Source organism: Dreissena polymorpha, chromosome 9, assembly GCF_020536995.1.
Source record: "Dreissena polymorpha isolate Duluth1 chromosome 9, UMN_Dpol_1.0, whole genome shotgun sequence".
NCBI lineage: Eukaryota > Metazoa > Mollusca > Bivalvia > Myida > Dreissenidae > Dreissena > Dreissena polymorpha.
Genome location: NC_068363.1, coordinates 3171407 through 3195462, shown reverse-complemented (window position 1 = coordinate 3195462; position 24056 = coordinate 3171407). Strand labels below are relative to the sequence as shown.

At 35.4% G+C, this 24056-nt stretch overlaps 2 protein-coding genes across 15 annotated transcripts in view; both read left to right on the top strand.

Moving 5' to 3' along the window:
- LOC127845715 (piezo-type mechanosensitive ion channel component 1-like) overlaps nt 1–24056 on the top strand; it is a 255188-nt gene that overhangs the window by 63255 nt on the left and 167877 nt on the right. For all 13 annotated transcript variants that reach the window (XR_008033338.1, XR_008033339.1, XR_008033334.1 and 10 more), the window contains exons 10-11: nt 16166–16289; nt 21775–21911. Coding sequence is in view for 6 of the 13 variants with exons in the window: in XM_052376809.1 (XP_052232769.1) it covers nt 16166–16289; nt 21775–21911 (261 nt within the window). In the remaining 7 variants the exon portion in view is untranslated. The remainder of the gene's footprint in view (nt 1–16165; nt 16290–21774; nt 21912–24056) is intronic.
- On the top strand, nt 1379–7952 carry LOC127845718 (uncharacterized). 2 transcript variants are annotated; one of them, XM_052376817.1, is made up of 6 exons: nt 1379–2528; nt 2645–2740; nt 4054–4123; nt 5453–5512; nt 5843–5896; nt 6657–7952. In XM_052376817.1, exons 2-6 carry the CDS (start codon nt 2666–2668, stop codon nt 6785–6787), a joined length of 390 nt encoding a protein of 129 aa, XP_052232777.1. In that variant the 5' UTR covers nt 1379–2528; nt 2645–2665; the 3' UTR covers nt 6788–7952. The 2 variants fall into 2 exon arrangements, with proteins under 2 accessions (XP_052232777.1, XP_052232778.1); XM_052376818.1 differs by lacking the exons at nt 1379–2528; nt 2645–2740 and adding an exon at nt 2804–3010 and having other exon boundaries at nt 6657–7950.

Here is a 24056-nt window from a genome sequence, read left to right as displayed (position 1 = left end):
TATATTTTAGGTGAACAGCTTGAGTTTGTTTCCTGGATAGAAGCAGTACTTGTTGTTTTTTGGGAGATCTAAAGAATGCTCCCATATCAGAGATTGAATCTGTCATTGCCCTGTCTGTATGCAGACAATATATCCACTACGCCTCTGTGTTTTGTGTTATGGTGTAATTTATTGAATGACAGCGAGTGATTGCTAATTTTGTTTCGAACCAGTGACTAAATAGTTCCACAGTCAAAAAGCGCAAAGTACCCTTGAATAAGAAATGTGTATCGCAAAGTCGTGATTGTAGCAAGTTTGAAGTTTGGCCTTTTGCTAAGCTCTTCTTTCAAATCCACTACAGCAATCTGAGTTATATCGAGAATCACTGTTCCTCGAACTGTAATAAATTCACTCAATGTGTTTCATGCATTAAATTATCCCTTTTTAGCTCATCTATTTTTTGAAAAAAAATTATGAGCTATTGTCATCACCTTGGCGTCGGCGTCGGCGTTGGTGTCCGGTTAAGTTTTGCGTTTAGGTCCACTTTTCTCAGAAAGTATCAATGCTATTGCATTCAAACTTGGTACACTTACTTACTATCATGAGGGGACTGGGCAGGCAAAGTAAGATAACTCTGGCGTGCATTTTGACAGAATAATGTGCCCTTTTTATACTTAGAAAATTGAAAATTTTGGTTAGGTTTTGTGTTTAGGTCCATTTTATTCCTTAAGTATCAAAGCTATTGCTTTCATACTTGCAACACTTACTAACTATCATAAGGGGACTGTGCAGGCAAAGTTATGTAACTCTGACTGGCATTTTGACAGAATTATGTGCCCTTTTTATACTTGGAAAATCGAAAATTTGGTTAAGTTTTGTGTTTTGGTCCACTTTACCCCTAAAGTATCATAGATATTGCTTTCATACTTGGAACACTCGCAAACTATCATAAGGGTACAGTAAAAGGACAAGTTGCATAACTCTGGTTGTCATTTTTACGGAATTATGGCCCTTTTTTGACTTAGTAACTTTGAATATATGGTTACATTTTGTGTTTCGATCCACTTTACTTCTAAAGTATCAAGGCTATTGCTCTCAAACTTCAAATACTTTCATGCTATCATGAGGTTACTGTACCTGGCAAGTTGAATTTTACCTTGACCTTTGAATGACCTTGACTCTCAAGGTAAAATTATTAAATTTTGCTAAAATTGCCATAACTTCTTTATTTATGATTAGAATTGATTGATACTTTGACAAAACTACTCTTACCTGACATACCACAATAAACTCCACCCAAACCATCCCCCGTGCCCTCCCCCCCTCCCCCCCCAATCCCCCCCCTTAAATGTGTGTGTGTTTTTTTTTTTTTTTTGTTATGCCCCCATTTCGAAGAAAAGGGGGTATATAGTTTTCGCACTGTCCGTCGGTCGGTCAGTCACACTTTGTGTCCGCTCTCTTATTCAAATAGTTTTCATCCGATCTTTACCAAACTTGGTCAGAAGTTGTATCCAGACAATATCTAGGTCAAGTTCGAATATGGGTCATGCCGGGTCAAAAACTAGGTCACAGGGTCACTTAGTGCATTTCAAGGATTTAGCATGGTGTCCGCTCTCTAATTGAAGTAGTTTTCATCTGATCTTTACTAAACTTGGTCAGAAGTTGTATCAAGACAATATCTAGGCCAAGTTCGAATATGGGTCATGCCGGGTCAAAAACTAGGTCACTGGGTCACTTAGTGCATTTCAAGGATTTAGCATGGTGTCCGCTCTCTAATTGAAGTAGTTTTCATCTGATCTTTACTAAACTAGGTAAGAAGTTGTATTAAGACAATATCTAGGTCAAGTTTGAATATGGGTCATGCCGGGTCTAAAACTAGGTCACGGGGTCACTTAGTGCATTTCAAGGATTAAGCATGTTTGCCCCGTTTCATAAACAATTCTTAAGTTTTACGTAAGTATTCTGCGATAAATACTTACGAACGTTCTTACGCCAATACGTACGAACGTTTCATAAACACGTTCGCAGACTTAAGAATTCTTACGAATTAAACGAGCGTTAAACCAGTCTGCGATCTTCAAACTGAGGTTGTAAAACACTCTGAAGTTAGTTGGCGCGCTATGTCAGACGACTGTAAGATAAGATGGCCACCCGCGCATCAAACTGGTGCGAAGAAGAGATTGAGGTGTTGATTGATCTATGTTCGGGAAAATCGCTCGGCGAGATGAATGCGGTATTCTGGGATAGAGTAACTGAGAGGTTTGTTGTTGACATATCCAAAACCATATTATAGATCTTTGAAATATCATATCATCATGATCATATTTTTATTTGAGTCATTTTGACTTAATATTAGGTTAATAGTTAATTGTGTTTTTATATTAAATACTAGAAATAAAGATCAGTATTTAATACAATTCATTTAATAAAGTATTTTTGTATTGTTTCTGAGTGATAAATGTTTATTTATCGATACATTCAGAGTAAACAGCGTAGGAACGTGTGTGAGACCACCGAAGAAGGTGAAGAAGAAGTGGTCAGATATAAAGGTAATAAAACATTTTTAGTTAAAGAAGAATTTACGATCATTTTAATCCGTATAAAAATCTTGAAACGAAATTAAAGCGATATGTATGAACGTTGAAATTTAATTAAATTATTACAGTCCGCAACAAAAACAAAAGCAATGGCCATCAAGTCTGTGGTAGTGCAGACTGGGGGAGGGCCGCCACCAAAGCTCTTGTCGGCCTTACAGGAAAAGGTATTTGTGTATTTGAGTTTATTGTAATTATATATCTGTAATTTTCTCTTTGAAATGTGTTTGTTTTTCTCCAAGACCGTTATAATGTTGTCCGTTTTAACCGTTATGAACAGTCCCCAAGTCGGCCATATTTGTTATTTTGACAGTTGAGTCTCGACATATGGAAATGTTATTCTTCTGAAAGAATATGCAGTTTTCAGCCACACACTGTTCAGTTAAACTTTAGAGAGCCCAACTTGTACAGTTGGTATGATCTATCGTATTTTCACCGTAAGTGTTCACACTTTGTTGTATATCAAAGATCGCACACGGAAGTAACGTACCCTGGATAGTACACATGGAGACTTTTCTAACGCATCACTTAATCATATCAATATAGCTCCCTTATTTTTTAACGGCTTGTGTTAAAATTTGGATGAAGAATAATTCAACACATATCTGATAATGACTGAAAATTTGAATGAATTGAAAAGTAATAATATGTAAAACTTAACAAATTTAAAACGTCATTTCAAAAGTCAAATTCGCAAACTTGTACAATGTTAAATAACAACAATATAAAAAGTAAAACGCATAAACTTACATTTCTCAATAACCTGCCAACATGCCAACTTAGCCATTTCACTCCTGAATATTCATACCAGCCATTTTGGTTTTTCTTTAATTGATGTTATGTTTTTATTGGGTAAAAACTTGCTTATAATTATGAAATTGAAATTAAATTGGAATATGTATGTCGCCTTTTACTACACTTGGTCATTTTCCTAACTTAACACTTTAAAAACCTACATATCTCAGTAATGGGTAATACTTTTTATTTACAATATCACTTGTGTCCATTTAAATACAATATATGCAAGCAAATGCTACAATCAATCATCCGTTACTATGGTATGCTTCAGCAAGTGGGAAAGGTAGACTATTAAATGCAAAGTGAGCGATTGCGCTCCTGAATATTCATATGAGCTCTATTGTTTTGTAAATTATTTTTTGTTTTCCTTTTGTAAGAACACGCCTAAAATATTTAAACTGAAATAAATCTGGAATTAAATCGCGTTTCAAAATTTTCACATGCAAAAATATGGAACCACACTTACCCCACGTGCTAAAGCGTTAAATCAACATGAATGATTATATTGTGAGCTTGCATAGAATGCAGTAAAATGATCGTATGTAAAATTTTAAATCAATATCTTTACTCATTACGGATATGTTCACGTTTGAAAAATTCCTTATTGAAGATTGATACATTATGAGGAAACAATTAGGTACCTCAATGATTTGCGTTAAAAAAATGTGTAAGTAATTTTCAGGTCCTGTCTGTACTCCCAGACTGCATCACAATGGGTATCACTGGGGGCGTTGACACATTCCTCACAATAGGTAAAATTTTCAATTGTTATGTACATTTTTATGCCCCCAGATCGAATGGTCAGGGGGTATATTGTTTTTTACCTGTCTGTCTGTGATTGACACATTTTAAGTGTGTGTCTGTCCCAAAACTTAACCTTGCTCATAAAATGATAACTTTTGGGTCTATGTTCTTTAAACTTCACATGTGCGTGCATCTCATTTAGATCTACAATCAGACATGGTTTGAGGTCACTAGGTCAAAGGTCAAGGTCACTGTTACCTTTACATTCAAAATTATTAAATGTGTCTTAAATAGCTGCCATGCAGCTTCAAAGCGCAGTAGGGAGCATTGTGTTTCACAAACACAGCTCTTGGTTTTTTTAAATTCCACAGCAAATTGGAAAATAGTACAATGATTTTTTTTTATAAATAAAATATATTGATCTAAATGTCTTACTTGCTCCATTTTAATTCATAAATCGATATTAAAATAATAGCATAACAAGTGAAGGTTGTAGTTGTCTTCATTGATAAATCAATTGATATTAGTAAATACCTAACACAGCCTAATGCATCAATTTTTTCTATGCAAACCTATATCAAACTGCACATCAAAAGTTTAGAATTTAAGGAATTTTTTATCAACTGAATGTAAGAAAACACAAAAATAAACACACTTTTCATTTAAATTTTTTATAAGTCAACGATTATAATTCCAACTATTGCAAATTATTGACACAAAGCTCCCATAATAAAATAAAATACCACATAGGTGATTTAAGTTACAGCTTGTCCTGAAAATGCACAATGGGAAAATGATTTACTATTATTGTCTTGACTAACACTTTTTTCATTTCTCACAAACATACATACAACTAAAAATATTTAAAAAAAATTGTTAACAAACATTGCCGGAACCAACTATGGAAAACATATAGCTATGTTTGAATTTACATTATGGAAAAATAATACATGATAGATACAAAACATCCATGTGGTATTATGTTAACACATAATCAGCAATAAACAATGTCAATAATCTTTTAAGACACATTAACATTACATGCTGTGTAGTAAAGTGTCTATAATAATTATCACCAGTTTTACAAATATATATATATATATATATATATATATATATATATATATATATATATATATATATATATATATGTATATATATATATTATATAAAGTAGACTCACTGCCTTAAACAAGCTCATTAAAAGTTATTAATTTAAGAAAAAATACTTTTGTTTTGTTATATTGTTTTATCTTTAAATAAAAAAAAACAATACACATACAAAACACACCTGTTTTATGTCATGTGTGTTTGTACATGTTTTTTTGTTTCTTTAGATAAACCTGAAGGTTTCTTCGAAGATTCAGACAGTGAATCCTATTCACTAATCTCGGGAGGTTAGAAATTATGCATTATTATGGTACAAAAATACTTAAATAATGTATCGATCACTGATCAATCAATGTTAGTATTGACAATGATGAATTTCTTCATAACAATCGCTGATCAAAAAATGTTAATATTGACAAACAATGATACATTTCTTCAATCTATTTGTTGTCTATTGAGATTATTTTAACTAAATTTATTGAAACTATTTCTTAAGCTTTCTATGAATGAATTGCATTTTGCTAAAACATTGCTTAAATCTATATAGAGTTATATTCCAAAATGTATGTATACATTTGTATAGTTTTTCGAAAACTTAATTGTTTTTTTATTTCCAGAAAAAAGCACAGACACCGTAATGAAAAAAAAAAGGGTCAACAAGAAAAGGAAATGTATGTATCATTTTTTATTTTAAAAAACCAGCAAGATATACTCATAACTTTATTGTCATGATGTTTGTTTATTAATAACTAAAATAACTTCCAATAAATTTCAACTTGCATACTTTAATCATAGTATATTAAATTGATATTTTGGAAAATAACAACATTACAGGTATTGCATATCATCTGATGTTGTGCGGAAGTGGCAATAGAAGTAATATCATGATAATTTCACTACCAATGTGGCTGTGCTGGGGACGCACATATGATAATTGCCTTTGAAGTCCAGGGCTCTGCCAAATGGAGCTTTGCGATCATACATTTTAATAATGATGACAGTGTCTATGAATTATTACATACACATGTCCTTGCATGTGTAAAAATTGGCTATACAAATTTATTTTGTGCTTTCCGATGGTTTATAGAGAAATATCAGTGAATTAAAACTTATAATTTCACTGTTTCAAGTAGTGAAAATTATCAATTTTTCACTGTTTACTGTGAAATGACAATAATTATTGTTTTTAATGACAATATTATTCCAGGGAAATTCTGTTGTTAAACTATTTAACAATGTATATAAACAGAGAAAAAAAGCATACAATAAAAAGAAAATTTGTTGAATTTGGTGGAATATCGATTTTAATTCACTCATGATCATATAACATATATATATTTTCTATGATCACTCAATGTCGTGAATTAAAATCGATAATCCACCGAATCCAACAAATATCCTCTATGTGAATAATATACATGTGTATTTCAGGTGACTGCCATGATGAACTTCTGGCAATTGAGAGAAGGAAATTGGAATTATTTGAAGAAATAGTTCATTTAAAAAGAGAGTCACTTTGTTTTAAAAAGCTTAAGCATTCAACTACAAATGTATTTGAATAATAGCTCGACTATTAATGAAATGGTCAGGGCTGCACTTCTCACCAAAATGTTGGCGTCTGAATATTGTTCACGTTAAAGTCATTTTTATGCCCCCATTCGAAGAAGAGAGCATATTGTTTTGCACATGTCTGTCGGTTGGTCTGTCCGTTGGTCCGTCTGTCCACCAGATGATATCTGGATGATAACTCAAGAACAATTATGCCTAGGATCATGAAACTTCATAGGTGCCTTGATCATGACTGGCAGATGACCCGCATTGATTTTCAGGTCACTAGGTCAAAGGTAAATGTCACAGTGACTCGAAACAGTAAAATGGTTTTTTGATGATAACTCAAGAATGCTTACGCATAGGATCATTAATCTTCATAGGTACATTGATCATGACTGGCAGATAACCCCTTTTAATTTTCATGTCACTAGGTTAAAGGTCAAGGTCACAGTGACTTGAAACAGTAAAATTGTTTCCGTATGATAGCTCAAGAATGCTTTCGCCTAAGATCATGAACCTTTATAGGTACATTGATATTATGACTGGCAGATGACCACTTTTTATTTTGCAGGTCAAAGGTCAAGGTCACATTGACTCAAAACAGTAAAATGGTTTCCGGGTGATAACTCAAAAATACTTAGGCCTAGGATCATTAAACTTCATAGGTACATTTATCATGACTGACTGATGACTCCTGATTTTCAGGTCACAAGGTTAATGGTCAAGTTCACAGTGACAAAAAATGTATTTACACAATGGCACTAACTACAACCGACAGCCCAGATTTAGGGCATGCATGTTATACAAACAGCCCTTGTTTTCAGGTGACAACAGAATCAAAGATGACCCATAGTCGAGCCCGCTGTGTTATACAGCTTTTGTTAAGTTTATGTGTTACATTCCTTTAAACCTTTTAATATTATAATTTATATTTCTAAACATTGATAATGTTTCCTTATATAAGATGAACAAGATGAACATAATGAAAAATTGACAATATATGTTTATTTTTGTTAGAACCTATCGGTCAATATCGATGTATGCACATCAATAAATGAGATGAACAAAGCTGATCTCATTTATTGATGTGCATGCAACCATATTGAACAAAATATTCAGTTTATTAAATTATAATTATTATTATAATTTCATCACAGTATTTATCTGTAAAAAATGCTTCATAAGTTATCAACAGATTATACAATTAAATGAATGATTATACAATGAACTGAATAAAAGTGATTGCGTTATCTAAATCATTGTTCTTTCCAAATGATAATAGTGTAGGACATGGAATATATGTGCCATATCAAATTGTTTGAAAATCAAAGGGAAATATTGGCAGACAAATACATTTAAATTAAAAAAACACTTTTATCAATCACTGTGCATACATTTAAGTATTTTTTTTCCCAAATGTGCCCACACCTTATGGGTTTTAAGTATTGTTACATGTTGACAACTTTTAAAATCTATCAATTATCAGCTGTCTAGCCTGTTGTGCATTCACATCTATTCCATCTCCTACAATATTATCATCAATTTCATCATTCTCTGTGTCGTTCATCTGTGGAACTGCAACATTGAACTGCACACAAAGATTGTGCAGTCTCATGCAGGCCACAACAACTTTTGCAGCTCGTTGAGGTTGAAATGGGAGGCATCCCCCCGACTTGTGAAGGCATCTTTAAAAGCAAGCAACACAAACACATTTTCATGTTGCCAATTACATTTTCTACCACTAATTTATTGTATTTAATTAAAAAAAATCATTTGATTTTATCAATTTAGGGATTGAAATATTTGATTCTTAAAAGGCTAAAATACCAAATATTATGTAAAAAAACACTAAATATAGTGACAACAACCTATATATGAAGGTTCTTATTGAAAATATTAAAGCAAAAACCCAAAAAAGTACACAAACTTTCATTTGGTGCATGTATCATTGCAATATGGATATAACAATAATTGATTGACATCAGTTGATAGATGGATGATTTAGAAAAAAAAATTGTCATCAAGTACAAGATTAAGTATATATATACAGATAATTTTCAATGGCATCAATCAACTTTTTTCAAAAGTAATAAAATAATACCTAAATCTGGATTTAAGCATTCCAAAGGCCCGTTCTACCACCACCCTGCCACGCCTATGAGCAGCATTGTAGCGCACTTCTTGCTGGGTAATTGGATTCAGTTTGGGGGTCAAAAGAAATGTCTTGAGCCCGTAGCCACTGTCACCCAACAAACAACCTACTTGTTGTGTCTCAAGATACTGCTGTAATTGAAATTGATGCAAATTTATAGAATTAAATACAACAAGATGTCTATACACTCTGAATCGATAACACAAGTTCAATGTAATTGATATTTGCATCGAAAACATTAAACATTGTAATGTGGTATGTGTTCAATAATGACCAGACAAGTATTACATAATATTGAAGTCTAGTGCACATGAGATTAATAATGTAATCAGACAATCACATTAAAGGTGAATTCTTTTATTTAAAAGGAATATTAACTTTCAATGGTGCAGTATAAAATTGGTTCATAAAATCTAATAATTTAATTTAATATCCAATTTAACTAGTGTTTGTTAACTGACATGAAAATCTTACCTTCAAACCACAGTTATTGAAAATAGCAGAATCATGCACTGAACCTGGCCACCTGGCTACAACATCTCTGAAACTAAAACAATAATAGCATTAACTAAGGCATAACATGCAAAATAATTAAACATTTGAAAAAATACATGCATTAACATTTCAAATTGTACTTCACTTTTTCTAATAATAATATAAAGAAGTGAAACTCCAGCTGCTGGAGCAGTATTGAATTTTCATTAAAAACAATTAGTTGGTCCTTTATTTAAGGCAAGTGACCGATTGCCCAAACAGTACAAAACAGCACAATACAGCACAATACAAACAAACATAAACACAAAATATGAAAAAAGCTGGGGTCACCGCCTTGGAACGGACAATGCCAAGCATCAAAATGAGCAGTCATTTTAGTTCTTTGCTTGTGAAGGACCAAAGTTATGACTGTGCGTTGCAAATCAGTCTGGTTTTAGTTATGCTTGGGCTTAGCTACGCTAGGAACGATAACAATATCTGCCTGTTTATTCTCTACCACTGGTATACTGCAGAGTGCAGACAGCAGTGTTTATTTAATCAATAGTGTTTAACAGCTTGTGGGACAAGATTGGCCAGTTTGTCATTTAAATCTTGACATATTGGCAGCTTTTAGGGAAAAATGGCTTATTGAATGTCAAATAAGTGGTGTCTCAGATAAGCCTGTGCACATTGATTAGCCTGTGCAATGCACACAAGCTAATCAAGGGGGACACTTAACAGGAGACAGTTTTAGATAAGCCTTCCCAGTAACATAATATATTATTTCTTGTACTCACATGGTTTTGGTGTCCACCACTGCTTGTACGTTCAGTGCATGGAACCCTTTCCGACTCCTGAACACCTCTTCATTTTCATGGGGGCCAATTATTGGTACAAGGGTACCATCAATGGCCCCAATCACCCCAGGAATCCTTGACTTTTGGTAAAATTCAAGCTTGATGGCTTGACGCTCTTCTGGGCTCATGGGAAACCTTTATTAAAAATGAAATTATAATCAATTACAGTTTGTTCTCTAATTGACAAACAACAATACTGGCATAATTGTTTTTGTTTCCTATTATTAGTTTAAGAAATATTAAGACACACATTTTCATCAAAATAAAGTCTATATTAAAAAAAAGAGAGCAGAAGTATAGCTATTTGCAAATTGTCTGTATATCTTTTCATAATTGTAGATAAATCTTACATCATAAGTAACAGCTGTTGTATTGTGTGCGTTTTATCAGCAGCAAGCATCATTTCAGTTAGGTTTTGACATTTAAACATATATAATGGTACAATGCAGGCTCAACATTAACATTTGTCCTATTGCCCCTGGCAAGTCAAAGATGGGTATGGGCAAGTTATTTTATAATCTAGTTGTCTGCCCTGGAGGAAAGTGCAAAAAGAACAAAGAGCATTAAATTCAGACTTTATGGCTGTAATCATTTTGATAAATGTGCAACAATAAAAAAGGGTTTGTTGTGTATCATTTTAATCTTTATTCAAAAACATGAGGTTTACAGTTAATGTGATATTTCATGTTTGGGCAAGTGGCTTAACGTTCAAGGCAAGTACCGTATATTTTCTAAGTACTTGCTCAGCAGGGCAAGTTGGTTTTTAGGTTAATGTTGAGCCCTGAAAATGGAATAAAAATAAGCGTTTACCAGTACTAATGACAAAATTGCACATTATTCTATTTAGTGCTTGACAATTTTTACTTATAAGTTTTCAACTAATTTACATAAAATGATTACCCTTTTCATCAATAAATTAATATGTTAAACCATTACTTGATGTTGTCAAGTTGTTCATTAAGAACATCCAAAAAGGAGCCCAACACCCTTGATACTGTGCTTTTACTGACGCCGTGAAGGTCCCCAACTTCTGAGTAAAAATCACCCTTTGCAAGGTATCTTAGGCCAATCAAAATCTGAAAAATTGGTGTGCTACAATACATTTTAGAGCGAATTCATGAAATAAAATTTTCAAATATGGTGTTTGCATATCTCACAAGTATACATTGTTTAAAACAGATTATAGGTGCATTAAATAGTACAATCATGAGACATTTTGAGTTTTGGTATGCAGATTTTATTGCATTATACAGATAACTCCTAAGGGACCAGACACAAACGATTGTTTTTATAATACTATCATTAACTTGAATACCATAAAACAAATGAACACAACAGATAATTAATTTGAATAATGACACCAGTTTTTCTTTCTTCTTGTCGGATCACTATAGGTATTGTTTTACAAAATGTTGAGCATAAATGATATCTTATGTTAGATCTACTACTAAAACAGTGAATTAGATCTATTCTATTTTAAATGATAATACATTAAAATACATTCAACAAATCCTTACCATTGAATGATGACGTTATTTCAATTTACACTCACCATACAATGACAAAAGTGCAGGGCAATCGTTGAATCAAAATAACTCATTTAATAAATGAAAACCCACATTTTGTCAAATTGGTGAACAACATAATGACAAAACATGAAATTTACACATAATTAAACGATATTTTCATAATAGCTCCATATATCCACAATAAATAAGTCCATTTAAATTACAATCCAAGCCATATCCAAATCCAAATGCTTAATTCCAACTGTCGATCGATTTGTTTTTAAGAACTGTCCTGTGTCCATGGTTTAACATGTTTAAAATTTACCACTGTCACACTCACAGCACATTATTTTACTACCCTAGGTATTACTCATCGTAGATCCATTCTCGGATAGGAATGCTTTAATTACCGAATAAAATAAAAAAGTATGATGAGCAACATCAACATATGTCGATCCACTTATAGGTAGTTCACAACACAAATCTGACAAAACTGAATCGTTGACCTATTTACTGACACAGGAAACAGTACTCGCAGTCAAGGGAAAAACTAGTAACTCCTAAACAATATACCGAACCTGTAGAAGGCTATAGATTAGTAAAAAATGTAAGCATTTCTTGAATCCAGCATAAAATTATAACAAAATACTTCACTTCATCAATGAAAAATCAGTTAACAAACCTGCGTTAAAGGGGGTACTGCCCGATTGCGTTCACTTCTTCTCTCCAGGTGTTCACCCATTAATTCAAGCAAATAATCAATGCATTCCCGACTCAAGCGGTACCTTTGTATAATTTCAATATCACTTAAATGGGATATGTCCATTCTAGGGCGAAAAACCCGTTGTCTCCGTCGCTCGTCACCAAAGAAAACAAACGCGGCGGCCATATTTAAGAACGCTACGACAGCCCTACCCTTGCGTAACTTTTACGTTGAAACTTACGAATTCGTAGCGGGTGGTTGCGTAAGTATTTCTTTATGAAACGCTCGGATTTTCTTACGAACTGCGTAAGTATACTTACGTAAGAAACCGTGCGTACGAACGTTTATGAAACGGGGCTGTTGTCCGCTCTCTAGTTTATGTGACTTTCTGATTTATTTTGATATTCTAAGACATTTTTATGCCCCCAAAGGAGGGCATATAGTGATCGGACTGTCCGTTTGTCTGTCCGTCCGTCTGTCCGTCACACTTTGCGTTTAGATTTCGAAAAATGCTCATAACTTCTATGTCGCTTCAGATAGCAATTTCATATTTGGCATTCATGTGTATATGGACAAGGCCTTTCCATACGCACACAAATTTTTACCCCTGTGACCTTGACCTTGAACTTAGGGTCTGCGTTTAGGTTCGAAATCTGCGTTTAGGATTTGAAAAAAGCTAACAACTTCTACCAAGCGTTTACACAGTTATACTTTTATGTAGTGACAAAGTTACAGTTGGGGGCATCTGTGTCCTGTGGACACATTTCTTGTTGTTGTTTTTTTTAAGATCATCTCACAAATGACCACCACACCCTCACACTATACCCCCCCCACCCCCAAAATTATTTTTTTTGAAACGGTTAAAAAACACAAATATTTATTTTTATTATTTTATTTTTGAAATACCATCCAACCATCGCACCCAAGACCCCCCCCCCCCCCCCCCCCCCCCCCGAATTTTTTTTTTGCATTTTTGGAAGATAATGTAATAAATGTCCACACCCCCACACTATACACCCCTCTTCACTCCACCTCTCCCTCCTTTGTGATTGAAATTGAGAGTCCCTTCACCTTTAAAAAGAAAATAGATGAGCGGTCTTCACCCACAAGGCGTTGCTCTTGTTAAAATTCATACTGATGCCTTATAGGATTGTTTGTTATGAGAAACAATCAATTTTGAGGACAACAAGCACTTCGCACTCCATGACCACAAATTATCAAACATGAAAATATGTGATCCATGATGTAATATGATGAAATGTTGAAACTCTAAACAATATGCATTCTTGTAAATGAGTTTTATTTTATGCGCATGGAAAAAAGTACAAAAACAAAGTTGTCTTACTTAGATCCGTGCTCCAAGGTAGAATATTGCTAAGACTCTGACTCCAACTTGACAAGATGGAAACTTCCTCTGGAAACTGCTCCAGGCAATACTTCCACATGACATCTGAATATTTTCTTAAACAGCTTTGAAGAAATTAACCAAACTTGGTACAAATGTTCCTTAGGTAGTCCTTGACAAACAGACTAAACAATAATTTGATTTGTTTAGAACAGGACGCTTGCTTTTTCCTTTAAGGACTGCATACACAACTTTTGAAAATCTTCTTACAGGTCAGACCACATTGTAATTACAAGTATAATAGTACACCATATTAGCAGCACAGAAGAAAGACATAGCATAAGCCTAAAACTTTTTTCTCAAGCCGGTCAAATTGTACTTTAAAGCCTTAATGTTGAAAATATTTTGTCAAAAGTATTGTGCATGCTTGTATTGTATGGCTAATGTGTGCAGGTTTTTTTTCCCACTTTTTGGGAAGATAGCCCATGGCTTTGGAATTGGGAATTTTATCGGCATTTTCATGAAATTGGGAAAATAAATTCATTAGCCTTTTTTTCCACACGAAAAGTCCACATATCAGGGAAATACTAAATTTGATATAACTCTTTATAAGCATTCAAATTAAAATAACAAAATCATACAATACTTTTTAGATGTAATTGAATTAAAATTGAGATAAAATACACATTAGACTTCTTTCTTAAAAAAAAAAAAAAAAAATTTTTTTTTTTTTGGAAATTGGGAATTAATTGCCACATTTTGGGGAAAAAGTATACTTTTGGGGATTGGGAACATAGCCGAATTTTGGCTATAAAATCGGGCCAAAAAAAATCCTGGTGTGTATAACAAAATAAATATTGTTAAAACAAAAATAATATTGTAGGTGTGAAGTATACTGTTCATGATTTTGCAGGTGTGGAGTATCCTGTTCATGACATTGCGGGTGTGTAGTATCCTGTTCATGATATAGCAGGTGTGGAGTGTTCTGTTCATGACATTGCGGGTGTGGAGTATACAGTTTATGACATTGCGGGTGTGGAGTATACTGTTCATGACATTGCAGGTGTGGAGTATATTGTTCATGATATTGCAGGTGTGGAGTATACTGTTCATGACATTGCAGATGTGGAGTATACTGTTCATGACATTGCAGGTATGGAGTATACTGTTCATGACATTGCAGGTGTGGAGTATACTGTTCATGACATTGCAGGTGTGGAGTATACTGTTAATGACATTGCAGGTGAAGAGTATACTGTTAATGACATTGCAGGTGTGGAGTATACTGTTCATGACATTGCAGGTGTGGAGTATACTGTTAATGACATTGCAGGTGTAGAGTATACTGTTAATGACATTGCGGGTGTGGAGTATACTGTTCATGACATTGCAGGTGTGGAGTATACTGTTAATGACATTACAGATGTGGAGTATACTGTTTATGACATTGCAGGTGTGGAGTATACTGTTCATGACATTGCAGGTGTGGAGTATACTGTTAATGACATAACAGGTATGGAGTATACTGTTTACAACATTGCTGGTGTGGGGTATCCTGTTCATGGCATTGCAGGTGTGGAGTATACTGGTCATGACATTGCAGGTGTGGAGTATACTATTCATGACATTGCAGGTGTGAATTATACTGTTCATGATGTTGCATGAGTGGATTATACTGTTCATGATATTGCAGGTGTGGAGTATACTGTTCATGATATTGCAGGTGTGGAGTATCCTGTTCATGACATTGCGGGTGTGGAGTATTCTGTTCATGACATTGCGGGTGTGGAGTATACAATTTGACATAGCAGGTGTGGAGTATACTGTTCATGACATTGCAGGTGTGGAGTATATTGTCCATGAGATTGCATGTGTGGAGTATACTGTTCATGACTTTTCAGCTGAGGGGTATACTGTACTTGGCATATCAGCTGTGGAGTATACTGTTTATGACATTGCGGGTGTGGAGTATCCTGTTCATGACATTGCGGGTGTGGAGTATACTGTTAATGCGTTGCACGTGTAGAGTATCCTGTTCATGGCATTGCAGGTGTGGAGTATACTGTTAATGACATTGCAGGTGTAGAGTATCTTGTTCATGACATTGCAGGTGTGCAGTATCTTGTTCATGACATTGCAGGTGTAGAGTATACTGTTCATGACATTGCAGGTGTGGAGTATACTGTTAATGACATTGCGGGTGTGGAGTTTACTGTTTACGACATTTCAGGTGTGGAGTATACTGTTCATGACATTGCAGGTGTGGAGTATACTGTTCATGACATTGCATGTGTGGAGTATACTGTTCATGACATTGCAGGTGTTGAGTATACTGTTCATGACATTGCAGGTGTGGAGTATCCTGTTCCACAGCTGGCTCACGTTTGTACTGCTGTTGTCCGCCTGCATCATCTGGATGTTCTCCAATTCCCGGCGCATCTGCTACGTCCTCTCGCCCTTCATACTCTTCTATGGTATACAATTGCTATAAATTTGGTACCGCTGGAGGTTTTATGCCCGCAAAAAATATGGTTAAAAATTGTTATCTCCCGCCATTGGCGGAGGGATATTATTTTGGCATTGTCCGTCCGTCCGTCTTTCCATCCGTCCGGAGCCATATCTTGGAAGTGCTTTGGCGGATTTCATTGAAACTTGGTATGAGTATATATATGGATAAGAGGATGATGCACGCCAAATGGCATTGTACACCATCTGTTAATAACGGAGTTATGGCCCTTTGTATCTTGAAAAAATGCTTTTTTGAGTGTCAAATATAACACTTTTGTGTCCAGAAGCATATTTGCGGGGGATATCAATTCAACGAATGTGCTTGTTTTATTTGAAATGTCCACAATTTGTATAATAATAGTTTTATTTGGAATGTCCACAATTTGTATGATACCCCAGGCATGTGACTTACCTGTATTTTCAGATATCAACTTTTTATCCTAAAACCAAAATGTGGGACAATCAGGAGTAAACCATAGTTTTATTAGCTCATCTATTTTTGGAAAAAATAATGAGCTATTGTCATCACCTTGGCGTCGGAGTCAGCATCGGCGTCCGGTTAGGTTTTGAGTTTAGGTACACTTTTCTCATGAGGGACTGGGCAGGCAAAGTTAGATAACTCTGGCTTGCAATTTGACAGAATTATGTGCCCTTTTTATACTTAGAAAATTGAAAATTTTGGTTAAGTTTTGTGTTTAGGTCCATTTTATTCCTTAAGTATCAAAGCTATTGCTTTCATACTTGCAACACTTACTAACTATCATAAGGGGACTATGCAGGCAACGTTATGTAACTCTGACTGGCATTTTGACAGAAATATGTGCCCTTTTTATACTTAGAAAATTGAAAATTTGGTTAAGTTTTGTGTTTAGGTCCACTTTTTTCCTAAAGTATCAAAGCCATTGCTTTCATACTTGCAACACTTACTAACTATCATAAGGGGACTGTGCAGGCAAAGTTATGTAAATCTGACTGGCATTTTGACGGAATTATGGGCCCTTTATACTTGAAAATTTGGTTAAGTTTTGTTCCACTTTACCCCTAAAGTATCATAGATATTGCTTTCATACTTGGAACACTCGCAAACTATCATAAGGGGACAGTAAAGTTGCATAACTCTGGTTGTCATTTTTACCGAATTATGGCCCTTTTTTTACTAAGTAACTTTGAATATATGGTTACATTTTGTGTTTCGATCCACTTTACTTCTAAAGTATCAAGGCTATTGCTTTTAAATTTCAAATACTTGCATGCTATCATGAGGGTACTGTACCTGGCAAGTAAAATTTTACCTTGACCTTTGAATGACCTTGACTCTCAAGGTCAAATTATTAAATTTTGCTAAAATTGCCATAACTTCTTTATTTATGATTAGATTCGTTTGATACTTTGACAAAACAACTCTTACCTGACATACCACAATAGACTCCACTCAAACAATCTCCCATGCCCCCCCCCTCCCCCCCCCCCCCCTCAATCACTCCCCCCATTATTTTATTTTTTTAAATTAAAGAATATCTAATAAATGACCACCACACCCTCATACTATACCCCCCCCACCCACCCCAAATTTTTTTTATGCCCCCGGTAGGGTGGCATATAGCAGTTGAACTGCCTGTCAGTATGTCAGTCAGTCTGTCCGTCCGTCCGAAAAAAAACTTTGACATTGTGACATTGGCCATAACTTTTTCACTTTTGAAGATAGCAACTTTATTTGGCATGCATGTGTATTTCATGGAGCTGAACATTTTGAGTGGTGAAAGGTCAAGGTCATCCTTCAAGGTCAAATGTCAAATTTATGGTGTCTGTCCGTCCGAAAACTTCAACATTGGCCATAACTTTTTCAATATTGAAGATAGCAACTTGATATTTGGCATGCATGTGTATCTCATGGAGCTGAACATTTTGTGTGGTGAAAGGTGAAGGTCAAGGTCATCCTTTCAAGGTTAAATGTTAAATATATGGTGTCTATCCGTCCGAAAACTTTAACATTGGCCATAACTTTTTTAATATTGAAGATAGCAACTTGATATTTGGCATGCATGTGTATCTCATGAAGCTGCACATTTTTAATGGTGGAAGTTCAAGGTCAAGATCATCCTTCAAGGTAAAAAATAAATAAATTCAAAGCGGCGTTCTCATGAAGCTGCACATTTTGAGTGGTGGAAGTTATAGGTCAAGGTCATCCTTCAAGGTCAAGGTCATCCTTCAAGGTCAAAGGTCAATTTTATTTTTATGTTCCCCACTATAGTAGTGGGGGACATATTGTTTTTGCCCTGTCTGTCTGTTGGTCTTTTGGTCTGTTGGTATGTTGGTCTGTTTGCGCCAACTTTAACATTTTACAATAACTTTTGCTATATTGAAGATAGCAACTTCATATTTGGCATGCATGTGTATCTCATGAAGCTGCACATTTTGAGTGGTGAAAGGTCAAGGTCATTCTTCAAGATCAGAGGTCAAATATATGTGGCCAAAATCGCTCATTTTATGAAAACTTTTGCAATATTAAAGATAGCAACTTGATATTTGGCATGAATGTGTATCTCATGGAGCTGCACATTTTGAGTGGTGAAAGGTCAAGGTCAAGGTCATCCTTCAAGGTAAGAGGTCAAATATATGTGGCCCAAATCACTTATTTTATAAATGCTTCTGCAATATTGAAGATAGCAACTTGATATTTGGCATGCATGTGCATCTCATGGAGCTGCACATTTTGAGTGGTGAAAGGTCAAGGTCAAGGTCATCCTTCAAGGTCAGAGGTCAAATATATGTGGCCCAAATCGCTTATTTTATGAATACTTTTGCAATATTGAAGATAGCAACTTGATATTTGGCATAGATTGTATCACATGGAGCTGCACATTTTGAGTGGTGAAAGGTCAAGGTCATCCTTCACAAGGTCAAGGTCATCCTTCAAGGTCAAACATCATATAGGGGGACATTGTGTTTCACAAACACATCTTGTTTAAATTTCAAAGCGGCGTTCTCATAAAGCTGCGAATTTTGAGTGGTGGAAGTTCAAGGTCAAGGTCTTTCTTCAAGGTCAAGGTCAACATTCAAGGTCAAAGGTCAAAAAATTTATTTCAAAGCGGCGTTATCATGAAGCTACACATTTTGAGTGGTGGAAGTTCAAGGTCAAGGTCATCCTTCAAGGTCAAGGTCACCCTTCAAGGTCAAAGGTAAAAAAATAATCAAATCAAAGCGGCGTTATCATGAAGCTGCACATTTTGAGTGGTGGAAGTTAAAGGTCAAGGTCATCCTTCAAGGTCAAAAAAATAAATATTTTTTTTTTTAAGCGGCGTTCTCATGAAGCTGCACATTTTGAGTGGTGGAAGTTTAAGGTCAAGGTCATCCTTCAAGGTCAAGGTCATCCTTCAAGTCAATGGTAAAAAAAAATTAAAATTTCAAAGTGGCATTCTCATAAAGCTGCACATTTTGAGTGTTGGAAGTTCAAGGCCAAGGTCATTCTTCAAGGTCAAGGTCATCCTTAAAGGTCAAAGGTCAAAAAAAATAATTTCAAAGCGGCGTTTTCATGAAGCTACTCATTTTGAGTGGGGGAAGTTCAAGGTCAAGTTCATTCTTCAAGGTCAAGGTCATCCGTCAAGGTCAAAGGTAAAAAAAATAATTTCAAAGCATTGTTATCATTAAACTACACATTTTTTGTAGTGAAAGTTCAAGGTCAAGGTCATCCTTCAAGGTAAAGGTCATCCTTGAAGGTCAAAGGTAAAAAATAATAATTTTAAAGCAGCGTTATCATGAAGCTGCAAATTTTGAGTGGTGGAAGTTAAAGGTAAAGGTCATCCTTCAAGTTAAAAAAAAAATACAAAAAATTCAAAGTGGCGTTCTCATGAAGCTGCACATTTTGAGCGGTGGAAGTTCAAGGTCAAGGTCATCCTTCAAGGTCAAGGTCATCCTTTAAGGTCAAGGTCATCCTTCAAGGTCAAAGGTCAAAAAAAAAAAAAAAATTCGTAGCGGCCTTCTCATGAAGCTGCACATTTTGAGTGGTGGAAGTTCAAGGTCAAGGTCATTCTTAAAGGTCAAGGTCATCCTTCAAGATCAAAGGTAAAAAAATAATAATTTCAAAGCAGCATTATCATGAAGCTTCACATTTTGAGTGGTGGAAGTTCAAGGTCAAGGTCATCCTTCAAGGTCAAGGTCATCCTTCAAGGTCAAAGGTCAAAAAAATGATATTTCAAAGCGGCGTTCTCACAAAGCTGCACATTTTGAGTGGTTGAAGTTCAAGGTCATCCTTCAAGGTCAACGGTAAAAAAAAAACTTTTTTTTCAAAGCGGTGCAATAGGGAGCATTGTGTTTATGACAAACATATATCTTGTTCTTTTCAAACATGGTTAAAAAACACAAATATTTATTTTTATTATTAGAATGGGGCCCCTAAAAAAATATGTTTTTTTTTTTGCATTTTTTGCATTTTTGGAAGATAATGTAATAAATGACCACACCCCCACTCTATACACCCCTCTCCACTCCACCCCTCCCTCCTTTGTGAATGAAATTGAGATAGGTCCCTACACCTTTAAAAAGAAAAATAGATGAGCGGTCTGCACCCGCTAGCCAGTGTTTTTGTTTGAAATGTCATTATTTTGGTTCATATTTTTCATTTATTAACGTTCAAGGGCAGCCTTGAGGTAAATATAAATTTACTATCATGTATCACACTGTGCTGTGTAAGTAATGAATTTATCTCACCAGGTCTTACATATGCCATCATTAACATAATAACTTGAGGAATGTTGGATATTTTGTCTTATTTAACATCGTCTTGTTTACATCCATGATGTCATTTAACGCTTCTAACCTAATATAAAACGCTACCCTCCTTATATGGAAAAATGCACAGTCAGCATGTGACCTGGCTGAGCCAATGAAAAACCATGATCAATTAGGTTAAAGATACATTTGATTATAAGGTAGTTGTGTCATGGATATGTGGTCGGCCCAGCTTAAAAAAAAATAATTTTTTGTATTTGAGCCACGTTCTGGGAAGACTAGGCTTAATGAAAAAACAGGGTTTAATGCATAAAGCGTCATCCCAGATTTGCACAAGCAGTCTGCACAGGCTAATAAGGGACAACACTTCACTTTTATTGTATTTGTTACAAAAGTCTCTTTTGACCAAAAATACATTTTAGGCAGAAAGAGTTGTTCCTTATTAGCCTGTTAAGACTGCTCATGCAAATCTAGGACAACAGTTTATGCATTAAGCCCTGTTTTCCCAGAGTAATGCTTTCATTTGAGTCTCATTCTGAGAAAACTGGGCATAATGCATGTGCGTAAAGTGTCGTCCCGGATTAGCCTGTGCAGTCCGCACACGAAATATGTCATAAAAGCGTAAAGTGTCGTCCCAGATTAGCCTGTGCGGATATCACATGCATTACGCACATGCATTATGCCCAGTTTTCTCAGAACGCGACTCATTTGTTTCCACAACAGGGATCGGGTTGCTGTGCATCCAGTTTGTGTTCGGTATGGACCTCCAGAAGGAGTTACCCATTGAGAGCTATGGCATACAGCTAGGGGACATCGGTCTCAGGAAGTACCCACACCCTTGTAAAGAGCTCGCAATTCAGGTAATAGAAATCAGAATTCCTGTTTAAAGCAGAGCAGAAATGGGGCTCATTCATAAATACATAGAGTAAGGTCTCTTAATTGTACTCGCAATCTGGCATCTGCTAGATTTTCAGGTAAAATATCAGTAATATTTTCTTATATCAAGACTGAAAGTGGCCCTGATTACAAAAATCAGTTGTTTTTATAAAAACCCATGCTAAGAGCTGGCGTATCAAGTATTGCAGGAGCATAGATTTGGTTTTAGCATAAAAGCGGCCAAATAAGGGACTCAAAATGCTAAGGGCATCTTGTAAGTTCTTAAAAAAAACAGGATGTTTGCAAACCCTGCAGTTTGCATTCAGGACTATTTTTTTTGCTCTGTTAATTTTTCAACAATTTAAAAGTTTTTTATGCCCCCCTTCGAAGAAGAGGGGGTATATTGCTTTGCTCATGTCGGTCGGTCGGTCGGTCGGTCCGTCCGTCCGTCCGTCCACCAGGTGGTTTCCGGATGATAACTCAAGAGCGCTTGGGGCTAGGATCATGAAACTTCATAGGCACATTGATCATGACTCGCAGATGACCCCTATTGATTTTGAGGTCACTAGGTCAAAGGTCAAGGTCACAGGTGAAGGTCACAGTTACTGGAAATAGGCATTTTAAGGATTTAGCATGGTTCAAACAAGGGAAACAACTACGGTTTATGCATGTTCTTTTTATTACAGATTTGCCTCCCTTTAAATCATTCAAAATCTCATTTTACAGCAGAGATTCCAAATCTGACCTGTAAATGAGCCCCATATTTACTGCCAGTGCTAGGTTACCTTTTCCCATTTGATCATTCTAAAGTATTGGTATTGTAATGCTGCTACTGCTGCTGCTACTGCTACTGTTACTACTACTACTACTACTACTACTACTACTACTACTACTACTACTACTACTACTGCTACTACTACTTCTACTTCTACTTCTACTTCTACTACTTCTACTACTACTACTACCTACTACTACTACTACTACTACTACTACTACTACTACTACTACTACTACTACTACTACTACTACTACTTCTACTACCACCACCACCACCACCACCACCACCACCACCACCACCACCACCACCACCACCACTACCACCACCACCACAACCACCACCACCACCACCACCACCACCACCACCACCACCACCACCACCACCACCACCACCACCACTACTTCTACTACTACTGCCACTACTACTACTACTTTTACTACTACTACTACTACTACTACCTACTACTACTACTACTACTACTACTATTACTACTACTACTACTACTACTACTACTACTACTACTTCTACTACTACTACTACTACTACTACTACTACTACTACTACTACTACTACTACTACTACTACTTCTACTACTACTACTACTACTACTTCTACTACTACTACTATTACTACTCCTACTACTACTACTACTACTTCTACTACTACTACACCACCACCACCACCACAACCACCACCGTTCACAGTGACAAAAAACGTATTCACACAATGGCTGCTACTACAACTTATAGCCCATATAGGGGGGCATGCATGTTTTACGAACAGCCCTTGTTTTTATGAAACTTGGAAATTATGTTTGTGGGCATAATGCCTCAACCAAGTTTGATACCAGCCAGATTCACTTTTGAGTTATCGTTCTTGAATAATCCGAAATTTGCTATATTAAAGTTTTCAGCTCCCTAGCTCAAATAGATTTAATTTTTAGAATTTATATATTTTTAACATGTTTGCACGCCATTTTTTCATATATTATATTATGAAATGTTATTTCAATGCCTTCTTGGACCATTTAAAGGGCCCTGGTCCTATTTAAAAAAGACACATTCAATTAAAATTAGGGGTGCAATAATGCTATGCTTTTTTGTTAACAGTGTATTTACCAATTTAAATATAATAGCTCACACAACAAATAAATTAGCCACAAGTGAATTGAGTCTGATGTAAACTGTGGAATGTGGTTGCGCAGAAAAAAATGAACTTGGCGTGTGCCATTTATCAAAATGTTTTTACAGAGTTTAAAGGTGGGTTGACAGAGATCATTATAAAAGTTAATTGCAAAATCCTAGTTTTTGGTCACTATACTATAGGTTGGTTATTGAAATTGCAACTTTAA

Excerpts from the sequence above, each read along its gene's own strand:
- LOC127845718 (XM_052376817.1), top strand. The coding sequence starts at position 2,666 with ATGGCCATCAAGTCTGTGGTAGTGCAGACTGGGGGAGGGCCGCCACCA. Across the intron at positions 2,741-4,053 it reads TGTCGGCCTTACAGGAAAAG|GTCCTGTCTGTACTCCCAGA; the intron begins GTATTTGTGTAT and ends AGTAATTTTCAG. Across the intron at positions 5,897-6,656 it reads GGTCAACAAGAAAAGGAAAT|GTGACTGCCATGATGAACTT; the intron begins GTATGTATCATT and ends TGTGTATTTCAG.